This window comes from Myxocyprinus asiaticus, chromosome 15 (assembly GCF_019703515.2).
Source record: "Myxocyprinus asiaticus isolate MX2 ecotype Aquarium Trade chromosome 15, UBuf_Myxa_2, whole genome shotgun sequence".
Taxonomy (NCBI): domain Eukaryota; kingdom Metazoa; phylum Chordata; class Actinopteri; order Cypriniformes; family Catostomidae; genus Myxocyprinus; species Myxocyprinus asiaticus.
This window is the reverse complement of record NC_059358.1, coordinates 14271808-14299760: the sequence shown is the minus strand read 5'-3', so window position 1 is coordinate 14299760 and position 27953 is coordinate 14271808. Positions and strand designations below refer to the sequence as shown.

Below are 27953 nucleotides of genomic sequence, written 5' to 3'. Positions count from 1 at the left end.
TAAAAACAGAGCCATGTTTGCCAGTTCCTTACCAAAGAATTTATTCCTTTCCATTCATTTATATCTGATTGCTCAATGTCACCCAGTTATTGTATGTGTACTGCATCAACACATGCAGTCGTAAATCTCAGCATTATTTTGCACTGAAGTGCAGTGACCATTTATGTAAACGATGTGTTGCAATGATCTTGAATTAAAACGGTTTAAAAACTACAAGAGGCAGTAATCCTAAATCTGTGGTTTATACCTTTGCTGCATTTTCAGTATTCATGTCAAGACAAAAACCCTTGAGCTTAGCTATGCATTAGAAATAATCATATATGTGATGTAGTTCACTTTAAGGATTACATTACTCTATTCTAAAGCCCTGAATATAATAAATTAAAAATAAATTAGCAAAATAAATACTATCAATCCCCTGTTCAGGGATGCCTGTGGTTGATATTCCCTACAGATTGAATGAGAATCATAGGCTGTTCTAGAGTTCCATCTAGTGGAGAATTAAAGGACGAAAACTGTGGATTTCAAACATTAAATAGGCCTAACAGTACTGTACAAGAAGCAAAACCCATACATTAAGTTTTTTACAGATGTTACTGGATATATAGTCATAAAAACAGTGTATAACTGGTTCATATGCCAACGGTTTACACTATGATTGAACATTTCAATTACAGTCCAGAGATCATTATTTATCATTTTAGTTATAAAATCATATGCAGGCCATAAAAAGAAAATCAGTTGTTGACAATGTTCTTATGATGTCCTAAATGAAAACGTACAAAGGATGCCCCAGTGATCGCTGATAAAATAGTCACACTTCAGCTTCTCCAGGCCTATCAGGGCCATGCTTTCTGGCTGTAGCTGGGCACCCTCTGTGGCTGTTCTGAGGAAAACTCGATCAAATCGTAGGCGTATAGAATTAGGGATTTCATTGTTATCATTGATAGACGTGTCCCAGGTGTATCTGCATTCCTCCGGCTCCCCCAGCATCTCCCAAACATCAGAGATACCATCTGGGAGTCCACCAAGCTTCTTCACCTATCATAACAAACACAGACACACAAACTCGCTTACCTGATTTTGACACAGGATTAAGGTTTCTTATGAGGTGTTTATGTACTTTAAGTGGATTCTGATGAGTTACAAGACATGTCAGGGGCCGTTCACACCGAATGCATTTTTGCGAACGTCTTTGACCGATGCACAAGGCTTCGCTGTTTTCTCAGGGTCTCGCACAGGAGCACCACATTTTTTAAATGCTGTGTCAAGTTAAATAGAACTTCAACTAATTTAAAAATGTGTCTCAGGCCACCTTTGTTCTGTTCTATTTGTTAGGCTGCGTCTAGCTTTTTCAAGCGCAAAAGCATAGTTGGGCTGAACGGCCCCTTAATGGCATCATACACAACCTCCCAATCCCTAAGGTTGGTATCTCCTCCAAAAATAACTGTCTGGTCCTGTGGAGCCTCTTTTATCCATTTCCAAACTCTGCGCAGTTGATTCAAGCGTTCTTGTGAGCCAGATTTACAGCTTTCAAGGTGAGACGTCATAAAGCACAGTGGATGGCCTAAAAAGCTCACCTAAACAAACATGCAAACGTAACACAATTAGGATGCTGAATGTTTTGAATGTTACCTGCATACATCAGACTTTTATCATAATAAATTATGTGCAAAAAGTACATATCAAAATAACAATCTCAAGGGATGACCAAAAAAAAAGAGAGAGAGAGAGAGACTTACGCTTGCTATTAGCAGATTCCTACCCATCTCTGTGGTGGGATACTTCACAATGTTGCTCTGGAGAAATTGCACCCTGTCCTTTCTGAGCAAAATGCCAGTGAAATAGCCCTCGTCATTTGCTGAAACACAAAGTTATGTAATATTTATATCACATTTTATAGCATTTTATAAAGTGAGGTTGTGTCCAACTTGTTAGATGAAAATACCTAGCACAAACTCATAATCTTTCATAACGTTCTGTAAAACCTTCAAACAAGGAGGAATCAGCTCTTGCAGCAGTACCACATCTGCACGGTACCTGCATTAAAAATTATAATTCAATTAATTAGTTATTGAGTCTTTTTGTAACAAATTACAAGGTTAGTTCACCAAAAAATAAAATTCTGTCATTTACTCACCCTCATGTTATTCCAAACCAGACAGCCTCAGTCACCATTCACTTGTATTGCATCTTTTTATTCCATATAGTAAAAGTGAATGATGACTGAAGCTCTCAGTCCCTAACATTCTGCTCTAGATAATGTCTGCTAAATGCCTTAAAGGTGCTCTCAGTAACATTTTCCTAGTGTCATCTTGGACTTACAGTGACACCTAGTGGTGTGGATGCAGCATCATTCAAAATCAAAAGTTTTCAGTTACAGATGCCATTGTAGAAATTCACTATTCACAATCAGCCATGATTAATTTAATCTAAGAGTGAAAGTGTCCAATAACAAAATGGTTACTGAGATTGAGCGAGTAGTATTCAGTTGGTCATGTGATTCTAAAATGGCAGCCCCCATGAGGGCACCCCTGCCCTATGTAAAATAAAACAGGTTATTGATATGACTAGAGTCTTCATCTCCTGTCAGTGGTCATGATTTTATACATATGTTTCAAAATTACTATTAATTTCTTTAGGAGTAAAACTTTTTTAATAGGGACAAATTACTGAGTGCATCTTTAAATGTAAATTAGTGAAACAGTGAAAGGTTTAGCAACAAAGAATTCTAAGCAACTTGAAAAACACTCTTATATAACATATAGACTCTCTAAAGCTGATCATTAAATTAAAAAAAAAACTACTATTCATCACAATGGTACTCAGTTTAGTCATCCTTATAAAATGTGAAGTACTGTACGTGAAATAGACCCATATTAATGTTTAGTCTTAGGAGGAGTGCATCCCAAAATAAACTAACTGCATTTGGTGATGGATACTCACTTTCCTAAGTATGACAACAGGCCTTTGGCTCGAGCAAAAACATTTTCTGTATCCAGGCCATCTATATTCCAGTTGATCACAGTCAGCTGTTTGCTTGAAGAGCTGGACTGGGTTGCCTGTTCATCAATGGACTGATCTGTGAGAGATTTTCCCAGGTATGCATGGTGAAAGGGAAAACTGGTCTCGCATGTCTGGGTTGACTTGGATTCCGTTGACAGCGAGTGTATACACTGTATTGGAGTGATTTGGTTTGACTCCATTTGGACAGACTGGGGCAGGGGAGACTCTGTCTGAGTTGACTGGTCGCAGGTGGACCGAACTGAAGTTTGCTGTGCACTCTGGGTTTTCTCTTGATGAGAGGTGTTTTCAAGAGAAGCTGAAGGTGAAATAGACATATTATCAATGGGCTCAGACATCTCTGGTGAAAATGATGACTGCTCTTTAACAGTTACAGTACCTCAGTGTACTCACTAAGTGTTTTCATTTGGCGGGCACCATGTCCGCTTGTCTCTTGTCTCTTTTTATTCTTTTTTTCTTTTTCCCAGCTTTACCCTCAACTTTGGTGTCAACAACAAGGCATGGAGCATTGACATTACTGCCTACAGGTGGCTCTCCCAGGCAGGTATGACTACGTCAGAACAAAGAATGTCATAAATACAAATTTGCAAGGTAATGATAAAAAAGGAACTAGACAGTACATTCTTAAATCAGTTTTTTCAAAAGAACATATTTTAAACACAAAACTAAAACTGATTTACAGAAGATGACTCTTGATGCCTCGTGAATAACCATCATTTCTTTCAGTTTCCTGGTACTGAATAGTGACTTAAATGTTTTAAACCAGCTAAAATTCCAGGAATCTTACCTTGGTGAACACTCTGGTTTGTCCTCCATTTCTAATGGGGAAGATGTTCCAACACAGTTCTGTACTACCTTGCTGTGATGTTCACCTATTCCAACTTTCTGAACTTCTGACTCAGGGTTTGGTCCTCTTCAGGAGTGACTATGCAATCAAGTTAAACCTGACATGAATGAGTTTATTCAGCATATGGTTCTTGCAAAGCATAGTTAACACATTAGTCAACACCTTGTGAGTCACAGCATGCATTTTGTCCAACATGCCAACAGTATGCAAAATTATGCAACATAGGATACTTTTATTTAGCTATAATAATATTTTTCATTTATTTTCTTTCGCCTTTCTCAATACTCAAACTATGACTTAAAATTGGGCTGAATTTACATATGTGATCATCTTACACTTTTATATAGCTAAAACCACATTTCCCTCAGGTAAACACCCATATGTGATCTTACACTTTTGTATTGTCGAAATAAAATATACCTCGTGAACACAAGCATATCTGTGATCTAGCTAGAATCAAATGTACCTCTGATAAATCATATGTGATATTACACTTTCAATTAAAATTATCTCATCTGAACTACCTCACAGTACACTCGTATATAGTATATCTTAAATCAGATGTAATCTTACACATTTATATAATTTATATTACATTTTCCTCAGTTGAATAGTCTTACATTTCTATGGAGCTTCAATTAAATTTCCCTCAGGTACACAACCATACAGTCAAAATACTTGGAATATTGAGATACAATAATGCAATTATTTAAAATAAATTCGTGCTCACAATAGCTAAATTCCAAAGTTCTTCATGTAAGAGGATAGGCTTTTAGGTTTCCGTTTTCGTCTTTGCCCATGACGATATGGGATGGGCCTTAAACTATTGGGTGGCAAATGCTGTGCTGCAACACAGAGGTTGTCTTCCTCAAGGGGGCGCAAAGTTTCTCAGAAAGAGTAATCTTCCTTTGAGTATTATCAAGTAAACTGTTTGTTCCCAAAACAGTAAATAGCAACAAAAACTACCACAGGACTTTCCTAAACTCCTGTTTGTCACTATAAACTGCAACATTTTTCTGTTCCATGAGATCCTTATGTTTAATTTCTAAAAGGTAAATTTTGAGGCAATTTGATCTAATATTTAATCATTTTTAAAATATTGCAAATTTAAGAGGCTAGTGAATATCCTGGAAATAATCACATTAATATTTAGACACAATACTTATTTGTCACTTTCAATTTTGTTTTAGGTGATAAACAATATATATATATATATATATATAATTTTTTTTTTTTTTTTTTTTTCAATTAACAGCCAGAGTATATAAACAGCTGCTTACCTTTCTTCGGTCTCAGCTGTTACCAGCATTTGGCCCCGCCCACCCACCCACGAAGAATCCATGCGATGTCCTATTACTCCGCTTGAAGCATTCGTCCTGCTTATCAGATAAGCTATTTTATCAAAGTCATTATGTTATTCAGCGAAAGCTTCCGCAGCAGCTCACTATTTGCATACATCCTGATAATGGCGGCAGCCACTTTAACTGTGGTTTTCTACCCTGCCTTTCTTCCTTTTTAATTATTAATCGCCGAAGCAGATCCTATTGCGTTGAGGCTGCCTCCGCAAAACCGGCCACTGCTTCGCCATATACAAGTGCTACCGCTTCATATGGCCGTGCACCGGTCCTTTCATCTTTAACTGTCTACATTTTACTCCCACACATTTGATTGTTTAAATCTCGTTCTAGCAAGTTGTTTCCTCTTAGCGGCACTTCAGCGGTTCTCTCTCTCACACTCACTCTCACTCTCAATTTTCAATTTAAAGTACATTATTGGCATGATTGTGTTTACATACAATATTGTCAAAGCATTAATACACAACAGATAATTCTCTCTCTCTCTCTCTCTCTCTCTCTCTCTCTCGTGTTTTCTGGGGGTACGGAGTATCTCTCAATCCCGCAAGACGTATATTGTACATAGTGATGGGCATTCCGGCTCTTTTCAGTGAGCCGGCTCAGGCTTCACGTGACGCCATGCGAGAGACAGACGTGTGAGACACGAGCTCTGCGAACTTTGCTAGTTTTTTACTTATTTTCATGTTGTGATCCGGTGAGATTTGATACACCCAATTACATACTTGCTCTTTGAGGTAAATATGGCAAAGAAGTCAAAATTCTCAGATTCTGGAGACATTAAAAGACACGTGTTCAAGCTGAGGCCTCTGACAGGACTGCGGACTGGAGACACGATTTGGACGGCAAGTCGGGAGAAGATATTCAGCGTCAGTTGTCCAACATGTCGGTGATGTTGACGAAGGTTCTTGCTGACTTGGAGGATCTCGCTGTAATACTTAAATCGATTACAGCGATGGAAACAAAATTCTCCAAGTTGTTTACAAGAGTGACAGGAGTTGAAAAGGTATCGATTATCTTGAGGCATCAGAAAGGGAATTAACCGCAATTTTTTTTTTTTTTTCGCGACCTCCGAGTTAGTTTGGCTCTTGATCATCCGAGGAATGCTGGTTTTGTTTTTCGTGCTGGTTCTGCCTAACGGCTGGAGCTTGTTTTGTGGAATTACACTACTTCGGGACAGTTGTGGTTAAATATGTTTGTTCTTTGTGCTTATGCCTCCTAGTAGAATGATTACCTCATCCGCTGAACTCATAACAGCCAGCTCACTGAACAATTGTTTGTCTGTCCGAGGAAACTGAACGGCTTTATATCAGCTGGAGTTTATTTTGTGGAGGAACACACCTTCAAGACAGTTCTGTGAATGAATCTACATGTTTTTTCTGTTATTCTGCCTGTTGGCTGGGGTATGTTTTACAAAGTATTTTCTGTTATTGTAATTGTGCCTCACAAAATTTGTGCAGAAGCACCGGACTCGAGCAATCTGATGGCAATGTTGTCGCGGGGGCTCTCGTAGGCATACATGGACTCTTTGAGTTTTGAGGGATTGTTGGCATTGTCGTGCACGGGGTTAATGCGCATGTTTTTCGTTTATCTGTTTGTTTTGCTCCGGGGGAAGTTCGGGGTTTGATTGTTGCATTAATGGGGAATGTGGTCTGTATAATTTTGTTTTTGACACTCTCTTTTTTTTATTATTTTTTTTTTATTATATCAGTATGTTAATGTGAATGGTTTGGGGCACCCCATAAAAAGAAGGAAGGTTATTTCTGTTCTTAAGAGCAAGAAATATGATGTAGTGTTTCTTCAAGAAACGCATCTTTCCCGCAAGAAGCTGAAAAATTTGGGAAGATATGGGGTGGGCATGTTTTCTTTAGTGCTGGCTCAAGTAAGAGCAGGGGAGTCAATATATTGATTAATAAACATCTACAATTCAAATGTCTCAAACAGATTAAAGATAAATTAGGAAGAGTCGTTGTGTTAGGAGAAATTCAGGGGCAAAGGTTGATTTTGGCTAATATTTACGCACCTAACGTTGATGATCAGGGCTTTTTTATAGATCTTGAAGGGATGTTACAAGCTGTTGGCATCTCATGACATAATATTGGGAGGAGACTTTAATCTTTTGATGGACTCAGTCCTTGATCATAGTGAAGCAAAAGTGTGTAAGCCCCCTAGAGCAACATTGACGCTTCAAGATCTGTAAAAATCTTGGTCTTGTAGATATCTGGCGACTTTTGAACCCATCTGTTAGGGATTATAAAAAAAATGTTTTTTCATCAGTTCATAAGATTTACTCAAGTTTTTTTTATTTATTTATTTTAATTTTTTTATATCTAAGTCTCTCATTTCATCTGTTGTTGATTGCTCAATTGGAAATATCTTAGTCTCGGATCACGCACTGATGAGTTTAGAAATATAGCCACATACAGAGAAAAGGAAATCATATAATTGGCGCTTTAATGTATCCCTTTTGCAAAATCCTGATTTTCAACTAATGTTAAAGACTGAAATCAATGTTTTTATGGAGACCAACTGGTCCTCAGTATCCTCTGTGGGTGTGGCTTGGGAGGCCCTTAAGGCGGTTCTTAGGGGTCGAATCATACAGTATGCCTCATTTATCAAAAAATTCATAGCAAGAGAACTTGTGGAGTTGGAAGGAAATATTAAAAGTGCCGAGGCAGAGCTGAAGCGCCGTATGTCATCTGATGGCCTCAGAGAATTGACTTGATTGAAATACAGGTATAATACTATTTTGTCGCAGAAAGTCGAGTTTTGGTTGTTCAGGGCAAGACAGTCATACTTCGAGTCAGGGGACAAAGCAGGGAAGCTTTTGGCTATATATATATATATCAGAGAGAGTCTTTTTCTACTATTCTCTCAGTGAAATCTGATGGTGGTGAAATTTTTTACCTCAGCCATTGATATTAATAATGCTTTTAAAGAATTCTATCTTGATCTCTATAGTTCCACGTCTTCGTTTTCTGATGAAGATATTAGAAACTTGATGGTGAGCAAAAAAACTCTTGATTCTGAGATTACCTCGTCAAGTTCCTCCAGGGTTATCAAGTCCCTACCTACTGGTAAGGCTCCGGGGCCAGATGGTTTTGCCACTGAATTTTTTAGATCTTATGCTACAGAACTGGCTCCACTTTTGTTAGAAGTTTATACTGAATCATTAAAGAATGGAAAGCTTCCACCAACCATGACACCAGCCCGGATCAGTCTGATTCTTAAAAAGGACAAAGATCCAAGCAAGTGTAAGAGTTACCGTCCAATTTCCCTGATCCAGCTAGATGTAAAAATTCTGGCTAAAATTTTGGCTAACTGATAAAGTAAAGTTATGACATCTCTTATACATATAGATCAGGTGGGGTTTATTCAGGGTCGTAGCTCTTCTGATAACATCAGGCGTCTCATCAATATCATGTGGTCAGTGGCGAATGATCAGACTCCGGTCGCTGCCATCTCGCTTGACGCCGAAAAGGCATTTGATATGGTTGAATGGGATTATCTTTTTAAGATTTTGGAAATGTATGGGTTTGGGAGTACATTTATTGGTTGGATCAAGTTACTTTATAGACATCATGTAGCAGCGGTACAAACAAATGGATTAATTTCAGATTATTTTACTCTGGATAGGGGCACCTGTCAGGGTTGCCCTCTTTCCCCATTATTGTTCTGTCTTGCCCTGGAACCATTAGCAGCCGCGATAAGAAAAGATGATGATTTTCCAGGGGTGGTGGCGGGAGGTGTGGCGCATAAACTTCTGCTTTATGCAGATGATATTTTATTATTCGTCTCCGACCACACTAGATCTAATTCCTTTTCCAAGTTCTCAGGATATAAAGTCAACTGGTCTAAATCCGAAGCTTTGGCTTTGACAGCATATGTCCAGTAACGGCCTTCCAGCCAGGCGCCTTCCAGTGGCCCAAACAGGGCATTAAGTATTTGGGCATTTTATTCCCAACAAATTTGTCTGATTTAGTCAGTTAATTTTGACCCTTTAATAAAACAGTTTTCGAGCGACATAGACAGGTGGGCTTCATTACATTTATTGATGATTGGGAAGGTTAATGTTATTAAAATGAACTGTATTGCAAAATTTAACTACTTGCTACAGTCTCTCCCGGTAGATGTCCCCCTCTCTTATTTCAAGCAATTTGATAGCATAGCGAAGTCTTTCATTTGGAGTAGTAAGCGCCCCAGACTACATTTCAATAAATTACATAGGCCGATTGACAAAGGTGGGCTAGGCCTACCCAAGATTTTGTTTTATTATGCATTCAGTCTCAGACATTTGGCTCATTGGTCGCTTCCACCTGAAAGAGCCCCTCCCTGGTTCTGCATTGAACAAGAAGTCCTTGCTCCTATTTTGCCATTGCACAGCCTTTCCATCAAACTAAATAGAGAAGTTAAATCATACCCCATTATTTCACATTTACACTCAGTATAGACAAAAGTGTCCAGAGTGTTTAATTCAGATATTTATCTAAATGTTGCCTCGAGCCTATGGCTAAACCCCAAACTATGCATTAATAAGTCCCCTTTTTGTTGGTCAGAGTGGATTACGAGGGGGGGTTAATTCACTCGGTGATCTTTACAAGAGCGATGTGATGAGATCCTTTTGAAAATCTGGTTCAATATTTTGGGATCCCCAGATCTCAGTTTTTTTTAGGTATCTTCAGTTACGCCATTTGCTCTGTACTATTTTTGGGAATAGCATACACCCCCCTAAAGCAGCAGATACTCTAGGAGTGGTGATTTCCGCTTTTGGAAAAGGCCATGAGGCATCAGTGTATTACTCCTTATTAATTCAGTGTCTGGGGGATGGAGTCTCAACCACTCTCAAGAGATTATGGGAGAAAGATTTAAACCTGGAATTGGAGGAGAGAGAATGGGCTAGGATTTTAAAAAACATAAAAACTGCATCGAGAGATGCAAGGGTGCGCCTTACACAATTCAAGATTTTACACCGGTTCTATTGGACCCCCTCTAAATTGTATAGGCTTGGTCTTAAAGACACACCCACTTGCTGGCGATGCCAATCAGAGGAAGGAGACATGGCTCACGTTTTTTGGTGGTGTGCTGAGATTCAGGAATTTTGGTTGAAGGTACAGAGTGTTCTGTGTGACATGTTGGGCATTCAGATTTCGTTTTGCCCCAGACTCTGTGTTTTGGGTGATGGGGCGGTCATCGACGTAGGTGATAAATACATAAACAATTGGATCCTCACTAGTGCGATGATAGGCAGGCAGATTGTTTTAAGGGGTTGGAAGTCGGTGGGAGCACCCTCAATTCGGGAGTGGTGCGACGAGATGGGAAGGGTGGCAGCCTTCGAAGAGGTATCATGTAGAAGGCTGGGGATATGGGATTCTTTTATTGGGAAATGGGGTAGATATTTGACATTTTTGGGGGCTCTCGCAGTGGGTCTGTGGAGAGAGAGAGGTATAGTTTAGAGTTGTATGTTTATTATAGGTGTGTGTGTGTGTGTGTGTGTGTGTGTGTGTGTGTGTGTATTATATTTATTTATTTATTTTATTCTCTGTAAATGTGTGTACTTGTGTAAGACCACTGGGATGTTCGTTTGGGGTGGGGTTCTTGATCGGGGAGGGGAAGCAGTGGGTGTTAATGTTGAATCACTGTATATATGTTTTGTTTTTCTTTGTTTTGAAAATTAATAGAAATGTTAATCACAAAAAAAAAAAAAAAGAGGCTCCCAAACGGCTCTTTAAAAAAACATTTTTTTTTTTGTATTTTTTCCAAGGCAAACAGTTTGCGATAGTTTGACTAAGATTGGTGTTAAAAACAATTCTAATTAAATTATTAAATGAAATCATACTCCAATTCCTGTCACTGGATTGTACGGAGGTTTACCTCCCACTTTCTCTATCTAGGTGTCTTTCCAAGACTTCACCATTACCTACTGAGGAGCCAAAATGGCAAATATCTTTAGATAAGAAAGCACAACTGCGGTGCCCCTGCCATTGGCTCAAAAACATCCCTAAGCATCACAAATGTGCTGTCCACATGCCACAACTGCGGAACTTTTCAGGCCGTGCCATTAAATCTCCCACAACACTGCAACCATGTTTCCTGTTTCCTTCCTAGGGGCATAGCTCATAAATATATATCCATCGCAAACCGCAATTCGGCAAGGGTTGTTTTTTTGTTTTTTTATTAACATTTTTATTGATTCGAACAAACAGGATTACACAAACAGAGCATACACACACTGAATCAATTTATAAAATTGTATGTATTGTATGATCCGGCCCTTAAGAACCACCTTAGGTGCCTCCCAAGCCACGCCCACAGAGGATACTGAGGACCGGTTGGTTTCCATATAAACATTGATTTTCAGTCTTTAACATTTGTAGGAAATCAGAATTTTGCAAAAGAGACACATTAAGGTGGCAACTATATGATTTCATTATCTCTGTATATGGCAACGCCACTAAAAAATCTATTCTAGAATAAATCTTATGGACTGATGAAAAAAAATTTATAGTCCCTACTAGATGGGTTCAAAAGTCTCCACATATCCGTAAGACCAAGATTTTTACACATCCTGTGAAGTGTCAATGTTGCTGTAGGGAGTTTACTCTCTCTTGCTTCACTGTGATCAAGGACTGAGACCATCAAAAGATTAAAGTCTCCTCCCAATATTATATCATGAGGGGTGCCAGCGGCTTGCAACATCCCTTCAAGATCTATAAAAAAGCCTTGATCATCAGTGTTAGGTGCATAAATATTAGCAAAAATCAACCTTTGCCCTTGAATTTCAGCTAAAACAATAATGACTCTCCCTAATTATCTTTAGTCTGTTTGAGACATTTGAATTGTAGATGTTTATTAATCAATATAATGACTCCCTTGCGCTTACTTGAGCCAGCACTAAAAAAAAAAACATGTCTACCCCATAACTTCCCAAATTTTTCAGCTTCCTGCAGGGAGAGATGTGTTTCTTGAAGAAACACATTATCATATTTCTTACGTTTAAGAAAAGTAATAACCTTCCTTCATTTTATGGTGTACCCCAACCCATTCACATTCCATGTGGAGAGAGAGTACACTCATTAACATTTGACATTTTGATCCAGTAGGAAAAAATATATTGTGTGTCAAAAACAAAATTATACAGACCACATACCCCATTAGTGAAACAATCAAACCCCGAACTTCCCCCCTGAACAAAAAAAAAAAAAGGAAAAAAGAAAAATGTGTGCAGGGTTGCCAACCGGCGACAATTCCTCTAAACTCAAAAGGTCCATGAACGCCCACGAGCCCCCACGACAACTTTGCCATCGGATTGCTTAATTTTGCCTCACAAATTTTCAGAAAATACTTTGTAAAATAAACCCCAGCCAATAGGAAGAATGAACAAAGAATGTGTAGATTCATTCACAGAACTGTCTCAAAGGTGTGATCTTCCACAAAACATATTCCAGCTGATATAAAACCGTTCAGATTCATCGGACAGACAAACGAATGTTCAGTGAGCTGGCTGTTATGAGTTCAGCGGATGAGGATCATTCCAATGTCCCGTAAAAATACTCAACAAAACATACTCCAGCCAGCAGAAGGAATAAGCACGAAGAACGAACAGATTAATTCACAGCTGTTCCAATGGAGTGTTATTCAATAGAACAAGCTCCAGCTGCTAGGCGGAACCAATACAAAAAGAAACAAAACCGGCATCCTGGTTCCCAGGATGGTCGAGTCAATTCACTCGGAGGCCGCATAAAATATATACCATGACTTGCACAAAATAAAACCATATACCATGACTTTATAAAAGACATCCTTTGTGTGAGCATGTAGATATTTTGCGGTCATCCGTAGTGTCCACTCTCAAACTGGCTGGGAACTTCAATGCAAAAGTAGTCTTTCGTCAATGCTAAAGTTTCTTTAAGGAAAAGTGTTATTCACAAAACAAATTCCAAGCGCTCGGTGGAGCCAACGCAAAAGAAAAAACAAACCAAAATGACGGCCAGCTTCCTCAAAAGCATGAATAAGTACAGCGAGTCGACCCACTCACATGAGAAACACCCAATGGTGTACTCACCCACTGATTCAATAAAAGACATTTGCCTGATTGGGACATGTAAATACTTTGCGACCGTCCTTCATTTCTGTTCTCAGGTTGGCCGGAAACATCAGCGCAAAAGTGATCTTTCGCTGATGTAAGAGTTCCTTACATTCCTTGAACCGATCGCGTTTCTCTCTTGTCGAACTCGCAAAGTCCGGGAACAAGAAAATATTATGGTTCTTCCAAGAAAGCTTCCCTTTGCTCCTCGCCTGGCGCAACACAAGATCTTTATCGGATGATCTCAGAAATCTGGCCAGAATTGATCGGGGCCTATCTCCCTCAGCAAATCTGTGAGCTGGGACTCTGTGAGCTTGCTCGATTTCCAGCTTGTGGCCTGTTATGTCGAGCAGACTCAGGAAAAGCTCTTGTAGGAATTTCACCATATCTCTGCCCTCCTCATGCTCAGAAATTCCAACAATTCGAACGTTATTCCTGCGGCTTCTGTTCTCAAGACCTTCAAGCTTTTCAAGGAGATGTTCCAAATCAACTTTGGTCGTGGGCAGATTAGCGGTTAATTCCCTCTCCGAAGATTCCAGACAATCAATTCGTCTCTCAGCATCAGTCACTCTTGTAACTAACTCAGAGAATTTTATTTCCACCGCCGTAATCGATCGATCGTATTACAGCGAGATCCTCCAAGTCAGCAAGAACCTTCACCAACATCACCGACATGTTGGACAACTGACGCTGGATCACCTCTCCCGCCACGCCATCCAAATCGAGTCCCCGGTCTGTAGGCCTGTCGGGGCTTTCATCCTGAACACGTAAGTGTCTTTTAATGTCTCCAGAGCCTGAGGATTTTGACTTCTTTGCCATGTTTTGCCTCAAAGAGCAAATGTGTAACTGGGTGTATCAAATTTCAGCAGATTATAACATGAAAGCTCATCGCTCACACGTCTGCTTCTTGCATGCCATCATGTGACCTCCGTTCAGCAAGGTTATTTACTCTGCGCCACCCGCCATTCGAACGCAGTGTGGGCCCTCCCGTTCGAACGCTATGCAGGCTTTCCCATCAAATTGCAGTGTGGGCTCTCCCGTTCGAATGCAGTGTGCGCCTCAGCGCATTGGTTGCAGGCTTTCCCATTCTAATCGCAGGGTGGGCACTCCCATTCTAATGCAGGGTGAGATTTCACATCATACACTCTGTGGGCTCTCCCGTCCGAAACGCTGTATGAGCTCTCCCGTTCAAGTGCAGTGGTGGTGCAGTAATCTTAGGAGCCTTTAGTATTTCCCGTTAGCCTTCGCATTGGCATTTCTTTTACTCGCGGGTAAAATGAGCCCAACACATAATGGAGCCTGATATAACCTCCAAAATAACCTTGTGCTTTCCTTACAGGCGTGTGTAAACGTAATAAAGCCATGTGTGCCTCACTTGATGCTGCCGCAGCAGCTCCTGCTTATGCTCAATACCGCCACAGCAGTACTCCATTCACTTTTGATTACTGCTGCAGTAGTGCCCATGACAAATGTCATGACAAACGTAATAAAGTTATGTTTTCCTATCTAACTTTTGCTTCCCTTACAGATATGTACCCGAATTTATTTCTATTCTCTCCACAGGCACTTTCAAAGTCTAAGTTCCATACTTTTATAGCAGTGCATTTACAGCAATGGAAACACAGCAGCACTCCCACAGGAGCTCCTTCACTATGCCCCCAGATACTCAATTCACTGCCGCAGCAGTAGTTTAGACTCTGTTCCTGCAGGAGCATCCCCCCCCCCCCTTTTTTTTACTATTCCATCTCCTCTACTCCACTGCCACAGCACTACCTTAACTCTGCTCCTGCGGGAGATTCACTTTACTGCCGCAGCAGTGTTTTACCATGCTTTCGCTAAAGCCCTTTGTCTTTGCTTCACAGCAGTTGTAATGAGCATTACAGCTGCAGTCACCATCTCCTCCTGTTCATTTCATGCACCATATTTCCCTGTCTCTGGGTAGACCATTGATTGAGGCTACTGTCGCAAGCGAGTTGATCTGACAGTATACCTATAGTACAAATCTCTATTGTCGCACGTCCTTTTAATCTAAACCTTCTACCCAGATCGGGCCCTTACGTGAGGCTGCCTCTGTAAGTTGGCCGATTAGATGCAAATATATCAATGGTACAGCCCCCTGTATCTGCATAAATGTCCTTCATCTAAACCTTCCACCCAGATCGGGCCCTTACGTGAGGCTGCCTCTGTAAGTTGGCCGATTAGATGCAAATATATCAATGGTACAGCCCCCTGTATCTGCATAAATGTCCTTCATCTAAACCTTCCACCCAGAGCAGGCCCTTGCGTGAGGCTGCCTCTGCAAGCCGGCTGCTTCAATGCAGTTTACCAACATCTAGCTCCTGTAGCCCACCCTCTTAGACAACTCCACACCCTATCTATGGGTTCAATATTAAAAGCCATCTCTCCCAGAACACTCCAAATTTATGGACAGCTTGGAGTTCCTTAAAAAAACTTCCACAGAGCATACAACTTAGTTTTCCAGAATTTACCGTCCTCTCCACATCCTCCATCATATCCCACCTCCATAATTCCAAATCAATTCAGCCAAGAACAAAGTCTACCTCAGTACATTTCTTCTTTAAACTCATCCACAGCCAACAATGACCTTCCATTACAAAACCCCAGTTAGCTTTCCTTATCAAGGATTTACACAAAATGAATTGCACCCATTGGGACACCAGACAACCACTGACCATCGACATCCTAACAAAATACCTTGTTAGTCTTCGCTCTGGTCTATTTTCCCTGAACAAAACAAGAACCCTAGATGCCATGTTCAATTTGGCTTTCTTCAGCTTCCTCCGAGTCTCAGAATTCACCATCAGCTCCACCTTCATCCCAGCCATCCACCCCACCTTCTCTGATCTTCAATGCTTAAACCATGACACAATCCGTTTCAACATCAAACAGAGTAAAACCGATCAATTGAAATGTGGACAATCAGTTTTCATTTTCAATCTGCCAACCTCCATTCAGCCATACCAGTCCCTGGCCTTTTTTCTACTCCAGAGAAACTCTCAAATCACCTCTCCACTCGACCCTCTATTTGTTGATGACAAAAACCTCCCCGCGTCAAAACATTGGTTTCAAAAGAATCTAAAAATGATCCTCAACAGATCCGGCATTCCTAACAAACATTTCTCTTCCCATTCCTTAAGCATAGGGGCTGCCCAGAAAGGTCTCTCTGAACACCACATTAAAATGCCCGGTCGTTGGTCATCCCACACCTTCGAAACATACATTCGATCCAACCTCCATCACATCAGTCAAGCACACCAAACACTTCTTTTTAGGCTCGGACCATGCCTCTCTACTATTGCACACCTCACTGCTAGCCTAGCCCCACTGGGCTAGTATCCATCCGGACGCAGTGAGGGCCCTCCTGTTCGAGTGGTAGCTCGCGCGCATGCCTGGCGTGGACTCTCCCATTCGACTTGCCACGTGGGCCCTCCCAACCAGATGCAACACGGGCTCTCCCATTCGATCGCAGAGTGAGCTTTCCCATTTATATATCAGGGGCTCTCCCTTTCGAAGCGCAGCGGGAGTTCTCCCATTCAAATCGCAGTGTGATCCTTCATGTTCTTGACCATGAAGGATCTCCCATTCGGATCGCAGTGTGGGCCCTCCTATCTGAACAGCGGGCTGGAGGTACCAGGATTTGTTTGTCCCCCAAGCGCAGTGGGCCCCCGTTCTCCTTATGCGATCCAGGCCCTTGCATCGGAAGGATTGTAGCTCTACATCTTATCTATATACCGTAGGCTCCCTCCTTCTGATACCGGGAGGTTTTGCTTCAGATATCGTTCGGCCTGCTCCACTGGGGACGAGGACCTTCTTTCCCATCTGTGACATTTGAGAGCCCATGCACTTTTGACTAATGGGCTCCATGTCACGGACGTTGCAGCGGGACGTACTCCAGCTCTACTACTTTAAATCCTCCAGTCGAAACGCTGCTCCCGCCGGAGCATTTTCAGAGTGTCACTGCCGCATCAGTGCTCGCTCATGACTCTTGGTCGATAAACACAGCAGCGAGATGCGTCCCAGCACTAAGCTTACGAAATCCTAATGCAGCTCCTTGAGCTTCCTGCCTTTCACACTGCCGCAGCAGTACCTCAATCATGGCTTTCACCGCAAACGCATCGCTGGGACATGCTTTACAAATGTAGCTCCCGCTGGAGCCCCTTTCAAAATTATACTGCCGCAGCAGTACCCAGCTCATAGCTCCACATGGTGGACATAGTAAGATGATGTCGGTCCAACCTAAACAGCAGCAACGCCTGCTCATGTCTCCAGGTCCATAAACACAGCAGCGAGATGCGTTAGCCTTTCGAATTGATGCAACCCCAGTTGACACTGCCACTGCAGTACTTGCTCCCATATATAAATAGAAAAAAGCACCGTAATGCATCCCAGCATTAAAACTCCATACAGCTCCCCCACAAATGGAAGCTCCCGCAATAACTACCTCCAATGCGCAACAGTTGCCCTGCTCGCAGCTCCTGCAGAAACTAGGCAACCAAAATCCCTCATATATCTTCATCCTTTTCAATTCACTCCTTTTTGGGGGAGTTCTTCTGTACTACCAAGCCTCATGATCATCTACATCAATACAACATCTAAGCATCCAATCGAGAGCTCGAGTTGAAGCTGCTTCATCGAGCCCCTCCACTGTGGACAGCAAGCCAAATAGTTTAACCTTTAATAGCTTAAAGATTATATGGGCGAACGAACTTGTGAAACTGGTGTTGAGCGGGTAGAATTCAATGAAGCTGTCAGCTGAGGACATGTGAGTCATCAATTTTCTCAAACTAGAGACTGATGTACTTATCCTCTTGTTTAGTTGTACATCTGGGCCTTCAACATCTCTTTCTGTCCTTGTTAGAGCCATTTGTGTCACATCCACACCGGACTCCCTCTCTCACTCCATACTCCACTCACTCTCCCCTGAGTATTAATTACCCACACCTGTTCCCAATTCATCTCTCATCAACTCGCCACTAAGAATTCACCCCACTTCATCCTTGTCAAATCTCCGCAAGGAAACCTAAGACTCCCCTTCTCTCCAGCGAGAAGCTTAACTCTCTCTGCATCGATCTAAATCCGAGAACTTCCAAGATTCCTTCATCTCCCTGCTGTACTCAGCGCTCACTCTGAGTACACTCCCTGTGAACACCAACTCTGTTCTCAACAAGCTAAGTTCATCTCCCTGCATTGCAGCTTGCTTACTATCTGTGTTTTCAATAAAACTCCCGCATCTGGCTTAACCAGTCGTCTGTGTCTGTGTGCTACGTTACAAGTTGTCCTTTGTCTTTGAAGACTGTAGTGTACACCTTTTGTATGAAATCTTCAGGGTTTTTTTTTTTTTTTTTTGGCAATCAAGCATTGTATAGCTTTCATTCCTCAACAATGATTGACTGACGAGTTTCTAGAGAAAGTTGTTTCTTTTATTGCCATTTTTGACCTAATATTGACCTTAAGACATGCCAGTCTATTGCATACTGTGGCAACTCAAAAACAAACACCAAGACAAGGTTAAGCTTCATTTAACGAACCAAATAGCTTTCAGCTGTGTTTGATATAATGGCAAGTGATTTTTCTAGTACCAAATTAGCAATTTAGCAGGATTACTCAAGGATATGGTGTTGGAGTGATGGCTGATAGAAATGGGGCGTGTCTAGATTTGATCAAAAATGACTTTTCAAAATGTGATGGTGCTGTTTTTACATCAGTAATGTCCTGACTATACTTTGTGATCAGTTGAATGCCACTTTGGTGAATAAAAGTACCAATTCTTTCCAAAAGAGCAAAATCTGTACATTATTCCAAACTTTTGGCCACATATATATCAAATATACACACACACACACATATGGGTTAGACATTTAAATAAAAAGAGATTCCTCGCAGTGATATGGTCACAGTGAAGGTCGGGGAGTTGAGAGAAGGATTTGATCTGGATAAAATTAACCATGGTTTTACTGTAGTAATAATGTAGTAACCTTGTTTTTTGGTGGAAACTATATAGTTTTGATATACTAACCATGGTGTTACTACAGTAACATGTTAATAGTAACCATGTTTAATTTTGTGGTTACTATGACTTTACTAGGAAAAATAGCATGGGGATACAATGGTTACTGTAGTAAAACCATGGTTATTTTTTGTAAGGTACGGGTAGTTGTAGGTGTTAAGGTGTCTGTGGGACTCCAAATAAACACAATAAAAATGCTGCAGTGATGCCACTATACTGTATGTTAGTATTTAGACAGGGGTGTAAGAGTATCTGTCACTATTTGCACTAGAGTGTAAATAGTATATAATGCTATTTGCACTTAGTGCAAAGAAGATGCTTTTTGTTGCTTTTTACACTTAGTGCAAATAGCCTCAGCCATATAAAATTCAATAACTGTCCAATAAGTGAAAGGATAGTATTTGGGGTTTTGCCGTAAATTTTGTTTTTCTTAAGTGGGGTGAATACATTTGTTTTGAAGAATGTTCAAAGTGGGCTCACATTGACTGATCCAAAGGGAGATTCATTTGTTTATAGAATACATCTGACGTAATGAAATGCCAAATGATGAATGAAATTGAAATGAACAAGAAATTACCCTAGGGCTGTAGGGTATGTTTACTCTTGTCAATTAGGGTAATAATTTATGTTTATTTGACAAATACTTGTATTTGTTAGCGGTTTGTCAGTAAATAGGTATTATATAATGTAAATACTATATTATATTGGGCTCAGTCACCATGTACTGTAAGCCCTGAGCCGGTTGCTGTGGGTGATGGAGGCCCTGTCATATATTAAATATGGCATATCAAATTGCATGAAATTCACATTAGCTTGCAATGTTTCCTTCTAAAGTATGACCCCCTGATGCCATGTCATTGTACAGGGAAAAAAATACTGAAAGGGCATTTATTTAAATAAACTGAGCTCAACATCTTTTGGGCACTGCAGATGAAAACGAAGGACAAGTTATGCAAAAGGTAGCAAAATGACAAAATAGAGAAAAGTCAAATAGACAATAACTAAAGATGGTTACTAAAATGATTTTGGATGCTCACCACATTTCTTAAAATGTCATTGCCAGACACTGTTTGATTATTTTACTGCCATTTCAAGACACATAAGCCTGTCCCCGGATTGAGAGAGGGGTTAAATCAGAGTAAAAATTGTAACCAACCCCCTGTCAAATGCAAGGTGGCACCTGGAGAGGGATACATTTAGTTAGAATTTAGACATTCAGACAGTGGTTTTGTACGGAAATTCGGAACATGATTATCAGATGGGTGTAAACAAATTCAATTTAACTACACTTTTGAGATGGCCCAACTTAAACACCAAACCAAATATTTCAAGAGGATTAATTAGTGTATTTTTAGTTTGGTGTACTAATGACCAACGGTTTCTTATAACAGAGGGAGCTAATGATCATTTACAACCTTAATTTGGATCTTTAATAAATAGGCTGACAGAACACTTCAATCATTAAATACTTTATGGAAATTATACGGCAATTAATTCATCTTATTTCATAATTTATTGGAATGAAGCAAAATGGATTAGCATGAAACAGAATGTTGATCCATTACTGCAATAAATATGTGATCAATGGTATTGGCATTCATTTTAAAGACAGATTTTGGCAGTGGTCATTTTTCTATTGTTTTGCCTTTGGCATCAAATCAGTAAAAACAAAGACTCATTTTACATTTGGGTTAAAAACAGGTAGATTCATGGAACATTCTAAATACAGTAGGCTATACTGTATATTTCTCACTAGAAGCACAGGGCCCATCCAGTTAACCATGATGAGGACTGTATTTCTTGGTAAATGGTTTTTAGTTAATCCCATTCATGAAACTATGCCAATGACAAATAATAATTCTTGTTGTCAGCCTGCCATCTTTCTAAATTTGCTTCTAAATGTAATGGCACATTTCAATTCTGTTTGGCGTTAACAGGGGATAAAATGTGCTGCAAATAATTTCTCCAAGTAAAAACAAGCCATGTTTGCCAGTTCCTTACCAAAGAATTTATTCCTTTCCATTAATTTATATCTGATTGCTCAATGTCACCCAGTTATTGTATGTGTACTGCATCAACACATGCAGTCGTAAATCTCAGCATTATTTTGCACTGAAGTGCAGTGACCATTTATGTAAACGATGTGTTGCAATGATCTTGAATTAAAACGGTTTAAAAACTACAAGAGGCAGTAATCCTAAATCTGTGGTTTATACCTTTGCTGCATTTTCAGTATTCATGTCAAGACAAAAACCTTTAAGCTTAACCTTTAAGGGTTGGGAGGGTTACTTTTGAAATGTATTCCACTACAGATTACAGAATACATGCTGTAAAATGTCATTTGTAACATATTTCATTAAATTACTCAAGGTCAGTAACGTATTCTAAATACTTTGGATTACTTCTTCAGCACTGGTAGATTTTTTTCACTTGTTTTGACTATAAAAATCTGCCAGTACAGTAAGACAAAATACACATGTTAAAAATACATTCTCTGAACAATCTAAATATCTTATGCAGTGTTGTTTCTAAAACGAGATCAATAAAATTGATCTTAAGGATTTTTAGATATTTTTACAGGAAAACAATACAAAAATTATTATCAAGAATATGATTTTTTTCCTTTATATCAGAGGTCTTACTAGAATTTTTTTTTTTTTATCTAACGTGAATTTTCTTGATAAAAAAATATAATAGTGCCTGGTAACGTGCATGTAAAATGGCTAGAAATAGCGTTTTAGCTTAGCATAAAGCTGACAATTTACACAAGGTTTATTTCTATTTCTTCTGCTCCAAACTTACTTCAAACTTTCTTCTTTGTCTGCTCGTATGAATGTAACACATCATAAGAAAGTGTTTCACTGCTGTTCAAATGCACTTTGGATCGCATCATTTATATGTATAAATGTTTTCCATCTGAAAGGACAAAATATTAAATGAAACAAATGAAAATAAAATGCAAAGTAATCTCTTCAGTAATCAAAATACTTTTTGAATGTAACTGTATTCTAATTACCAATGATTTAAACTGTAACTGTAGTGGAATACAGTTACTTATATTTTGTATTTTAAATACGTAATCCTGTTACATGTATTCCGTTACTCCCCAACCCAGGCCATGCATTAGAAATAATCATATATGTGATGTAGTTCACTTTAAGGAATTACTCTATTCTAAAGCCCTGAAAATAATGAATTAAAAATAAATTAACAAAATAAATACTATCAATCCCCTGTTCAGGGATGCCTGTGGTTGATATTCCCTACAGATTGAATGAGAATCATAGGCTGTTCTAGAGTTTCATCTAGTGGAGAATTAAAGGACGAAAACTGTGGATTTCAAATATTAAATAGGCCTAACAGTACTGTACAAGAAGCAAAACCTATACATTAAGTTTTTTACAGATGTTACTGGATATACAGTCATAAAAACAGTGTATAACTGGTTCATATGCCAACGGTTTACACTATGATTGAACATTTCAATTACAGTCCAGAGATCATTATTTATCATTTTAGTTGTAAAATCAAATGCAGGCCATAAAAAGAAAATCAGTTGTTGACAATGTTCTTATGATGTCCCAAATGAAAATGTACAAAGGATGCCCCAGTGATCGCTGATAAAATAGTCACACTTCAGCTTCTCCAGGCCTATCAGGGCCATGCTTTCTGGCTGTAGCTGGGCACCCTCTGTGGCTGTCCTGAGGAAAACTCGATCAAATCGTAGGCGTATAGAATTAGGGATTTTATAGTTATCATTGATAGACGTGTCCCAGGTGTATCTGCATTCCTCCGGCTCCCCCAGCATTTCCCAAACATCAGAGATACCATCTGGGAGTCCACCAAGCTTCTTCACCTATCATAACAAACACAGACACACAAACTCGCTTACCTGATTTTGACACAGGATTAAGGTTTCTTATGAGGCATTTATGTACTGCAAGTGGATTCTGATGAGTTACAAGACATGTCAGGGGCCGTTCACACCGAATGCATTTTTGCGAATGTCTTTGACCGATGCGCAACGTCTCGCTGTTTTCTCAGGGTCTCGCACAGGAGCACCACATTTTTTAAATGCTGTGTCAAGTTAAATAGAACTTCAACTAATTTGGAAATGTGATTCGGGCCACCTTTGTTCTGTTCTATTTGTTAGGCTGCGTCTAGCTTTTTCAAGTGCAAAAGCGTAGTTGGGCTGAACGGCCCCTTAGTATGGTATCATACACAACCTCCCAATCCCTAAGGTTGGTATCTCCTCCAAAAATAACTGTCTGCTCCTGTGGAGCCTCTTTTATCCATTTCCAAACTCTGCGCAGTTGATTCAAGCGTTCTTGTGAGCCAGATTTACAGCTTTCAAGGTGAGATGTCATAAAGCACAGTGGATGGCCTAAAAAGCTCACCTAAACAAACATGCAAACGTAACACAATTAGGATGCTGAATGTTTTGAATGTTACCTGCATACATCAGACTTTTATCATAATAAAGTTTAAAACAAAAATAACACTGGCAGCCAAAGGTTTGGTATAATGTACAGATTTTGCTCTTATGGAAAGAAATTGGTATTTTATTCACCAAAGTGGCATTCAGCTGATCACAATGTATAGTCAGGACATTAATAACGTTAAAAATTACTATTACAATTTGAAAAACAATGTTCAGAACTGCTTAAACTACTTCAAAGGGTTCTCATCAAAAAATCCTCCACGTGCAGCAATGACAGCTTTGCAGATCCTTGACATTCTAGCTGTCAGATTGTCCAGATACTCAGTTGACATTTCACCGCACGCTTCCTGTAGCATTTGCCGTAGATGTGGCTGTCTTGTCGGGCACTTCTCACGCACCTTACAGTCTAGCTGATCCCACAAAAGCTCAATGGGATTAAGATCCATAACACTCTTTTCCAGTTATCTGTTGTCCAATTCCTGTTTCTTTGCCCACTCTAACCTTTTTTTTTTTTTTTTTTCCTGTTTCAAAAGTGGCTTTTTCTTTGCAATTCTTCCCATAAGGCCTGCACCCCTGAGTCTTCTCTTTACTGTTGTACATGAAACTGGTGTTGAGTGGGCAGAATTCAATGAAGCTGTCAGCTGAGGACATGTGAGGCGTCTATTTCTCAAACTAGAGACTCTGATGTACTTATCCTCTTGTTTAGTTGTACATCTGGCCTTCCACATCTCTTTCTGTCCTTGATAGAGCCAGTTGTCCTTTGTTGTTGAAGACTGTAGTGTACACTTTTGTATGAAATCATCAGTTTTTTTTTGCAATTTCAAGCATTGTCTAGCCTTAATTCCTCAAAACAATGATTGACTGACAAGTTTCTAGAGAAACCTGTTTCTTTTTTGCCATTTTTGACCTAATATTGATCTTAAGACATGCCAGTCTATTGCATACTGTGGAAACTCAAAAACAAACAAAAAGACAATGTTAAGCTTCATTTAACAAAGTTTGATATAATGGCAAGTGATTTTCTAGTACCAAATTAGCAATTTAGCATTTTACTCAAGGATAAGGTGTTGGAGTGATGGCTGATGGAAATGGGGCCTGTCTAGATTTGATAAAAAATGACTTTTTTCAAATAGTTTGGCCGCTAGTGTTTGTGCAAAAAGTACATATCAAATTAACAATCTCAAGGGCTGACCAAAAAAAAAAAGAGATTTACGCTTGCTATTTGCAGATTACTACCCATCTCTGTGGTGGGATACTTCACAATGTTGCTCTGGAGGAATTGCACCCTGTCCTTTCTGAGCAAAATGCCAGTGAAATAGCCCTCGTCATTTGCTGAAACACAAAGTTATGTAATATTTATATCACATTTTATAGCATTTTATAAAGTGAGGTTGTGTCCAACTTGTTAGATGAAAATACCTAGCACAAACTCATAATCTTTCATAACGTTCTGTAAAACCTTCAAACAAGGAGGAATCAGCTCTTGCAGCAGTACCACATCTGCACGGTACCTGCATTAAAAATGATAGTTCAGTTAATAAGTTACTGAGTTTTTTGTAAGTGTTTTAGTAACACATTAAAGGGTTAGTTCACCGAAAAATAAAATTCTGTCATTTACTCACCCTCATGTTATTCTAAACCAGACAGCCTCAGTCACCATTTACATTCACTGCATTTTTTTTTCTCTTCCATATAGTAAAAGTGAATGGTGACTGAAGCTCTCAGTCCCTAACATTCTGCTCTAGATAATGTCTGCTAAATGCCTTAAAGGTGTTCTCAGTAACATTTTCCTAGTGTCATCTTGGACTTACAGTGACACCTAGTGGTGTGGATGCAGCATCATTCAAAATCAAAAGTTTTCAGTTACAGATGCCATTGTAGAAATTCACTATTCACAATCAGCCATGATTAATTTAATCTAAGAGTGAAAGTGTCCAATAACAAGATGGTTACTGAGATTGAGCCAGTAGTATTCAGTTGGTCATGTGATTCTAAAATGGTAGCCCCCATGAGGGCACCCCTGCCCTATGTAAAATAAAACAGGTTATTGATATGACTAGAGTCTTCATCTCCTGTCAGTGGTCATGATTTTATACATATGTTTCAAAATTACTATTAATTTCTTTAGGAGTAAAATGTTTTTAAAAAGAAAAATTACTGAGTGCATCTTTAAATGTAAATTAGTGAAACAGTGAAAGGTTTAGCAACAAAGAATTCTAAGCAAATTGAGAAACACTCTTATATAACATGTAGACTCTGTAAATCTGATCATTAAATAAAAAAAACTACTATTCATCACAATGGTACTCAGTTTAGTCATCCTTATAAAATGTGAAGTACTGTACGTGAAATAGACCCATATTAATGTTTAGTCTCAGGAGGAGTGCATCCCAAAATAAACTAACTGCATTTGGTGATGGATACTCACTTTCCTAAGTATGACAACAGGCCTTTGGCTCGAGCAAAAACATTTTTGGTAGTCAGGCCATCTACATTCCAGTTGATCACAGTCAGCTGTTTGCTTGAAGAGTTGGACTGGGTTGCCTGTTCATCAATGGACTGATCTGTGAGAGATTTTCCCAGGTATGCATGGTGAAAGGGAAAACTGGTCTCGCATGTCTGGGTTGACTTGGATTCTGTTGACAGCGAGTGTATACACTGTATTGGAGTGATTTGGTTTGACTCCATTTGGACAGATTGGGGCAGGGGAGACTCTGTCTGAGTTGACTGGTCGCAGGTGGACCGAACTGAAGTTTGCTGTGCACTCTGGGTTTTCTCTTGATGAGAGGTGTTTTCAAGAGAAGCTGAAGGTGAAATAGACATATTATCAATGGGCTCAGACATCTCTGGTGAAAATGATGACTGCTCTTTAACAGTTACAGTACCTCAGTGTACTCACTAAGTGTTTTCATTTGGCGGGCACCATGTCCGCTTGTCTCTTGTCTCTTTTTATTCTTTTTTTTCTTTTTCCCAGCTTTACCCTCAACTTTGGTGTCAACAACAAGGCATGGAGCATTGACATTACTGCCTACAGGTGGCTCTCCCAGGCAGGTATGACTACGTCAGAACAAAGAATGTCATAAATACAAATTTGCAAGGTAATGATAAAAAAGGAACTAGACAGTACATTCTTAAATCAGTTTTTTCAAAAGAACATATTTTAAACACAAAACTAAAACTGATTTACAGAAGATGACTCTTGATGCCTCGTGAATAACCATCATTTCTTTCAGTTTCCTGGTACTGAATAGTGACTTAAATGTTTTAAACCAGCTAAAATTCCAGGAATCTTACCTTGGTGAACACTCTGGTTTGTCCTCCATTTCTAATGGGGAAGATGTTCCAACACAGTTCTGTACTACTTTGCTGTGATGTTCACCTATTCCAACTTTCTGAACTTCTGACTCAGGGTTTGGTCCTCTTCAGGAGTGACTATGCAATCAAGTTAAACCTGACATGAATGAGTTTATTCAGCATATGGTTCTTGCAAAGCATAGTTAACACATTAGTCAACACCTTGTGAGTCACAGCATGCATTTTGTCCAACATGCCAACAGTATGCAAAATTATGCAACATAGGATACTTTTATTTAGCTATAATAATATTTTTCATTTATTTTCTTTCGCCTTTCTCAATACTCAAACTATGACTTAAAATTGGGCTGAATTTACATATGTGATCATCTTACACTTTTATATAGCTAAAACCACATTTCCCTCAGGTAAACACCCATATGTGATCTTACACTTTTGTATTGTCGAAATAAAATATACCTCGTGAACACAAGCATATCTGTGATCTAGCTAGAATCAAATGTACCTCTGATAAATCATATGTGATATTACACTTTCAATTAAAATTATCTCATCTGAACTACCTCACAGTACACTCGTATATAGTATATCTTAAATCAGATGTAATCTTACACATTTATATAATTTATATTACATTTTCCTCAGTTGAATAGTCTTACATTTCTATGGAGCTTCAATTAAATTTCCCTCAGGTACACAACCATACAGTCAAAATACTTGGAATATTGAGATACAATAATGCAATTATTTAAAATAAATTCGTGCTCACAATAGCTAAATTCCAAAGTTCTTCATGTAAGAGGATAGGCTTTTAGGTTTCCGTTTTCGTCTTTGCCCATGACGATATGGGATGGGCCTTAAAC

The 27953-nt window shown here is 39.3% G+C and overlaps 1 protein-coding gene across 9 annotated transcripts; it reads right to left on the bottom strand.

Annotated features, from left to right (window-relative positions):
* Positions 1 to 23: 23 nt before the first annotated feature.
* Positions 24 to 27953, bottom strand: LOC127452935 (tyrosyl-DNA phosphodiesterase 2). 9 transcript variants are annotated; one of them, XM_051718839.1, is made up of 8 exons: positions 27860 to 27953; positions 3812 to 3949; positions 3418 to 3574; positions 2947 to 3322; positions 1949 to 2040; positions 1743 to 1861; positions 1410 to 1580; positions 24 to 1041 (listed from the first exon to the last, which is right to left on the bottom strand). In XM_051718839.1, exons 3-8 carry the CDS (start codon positions 3428 to 3430, stop codon positions 757 to 759), a joined length of 1056 nt encoding a protein of 351 aa, XP_051574799.1. In that variant the 5' UTR covers positions 3431 to 3574; positions 3812 to 3949; positions 27860 to 27953; the 3' UTR covers positions 24 to 756. The 9 variants fall into 9 exon arrangements, with proteins under 9 accessions (XP_051574799.1, XP_051574790.1, XP_051574793.1 ...); XM_051718830.1 differs by lacking the exons at positions 3418 to 3574; positions 3812 to 3949 and adding exons at positions 26675 to 26832; positions 27070 to 27207 and having other exon boundaries at positions 27750 to 27923; XM_051718833.1 differs by having other exon boundaries at positions 3812 to 3968; positions 27860 to 27923.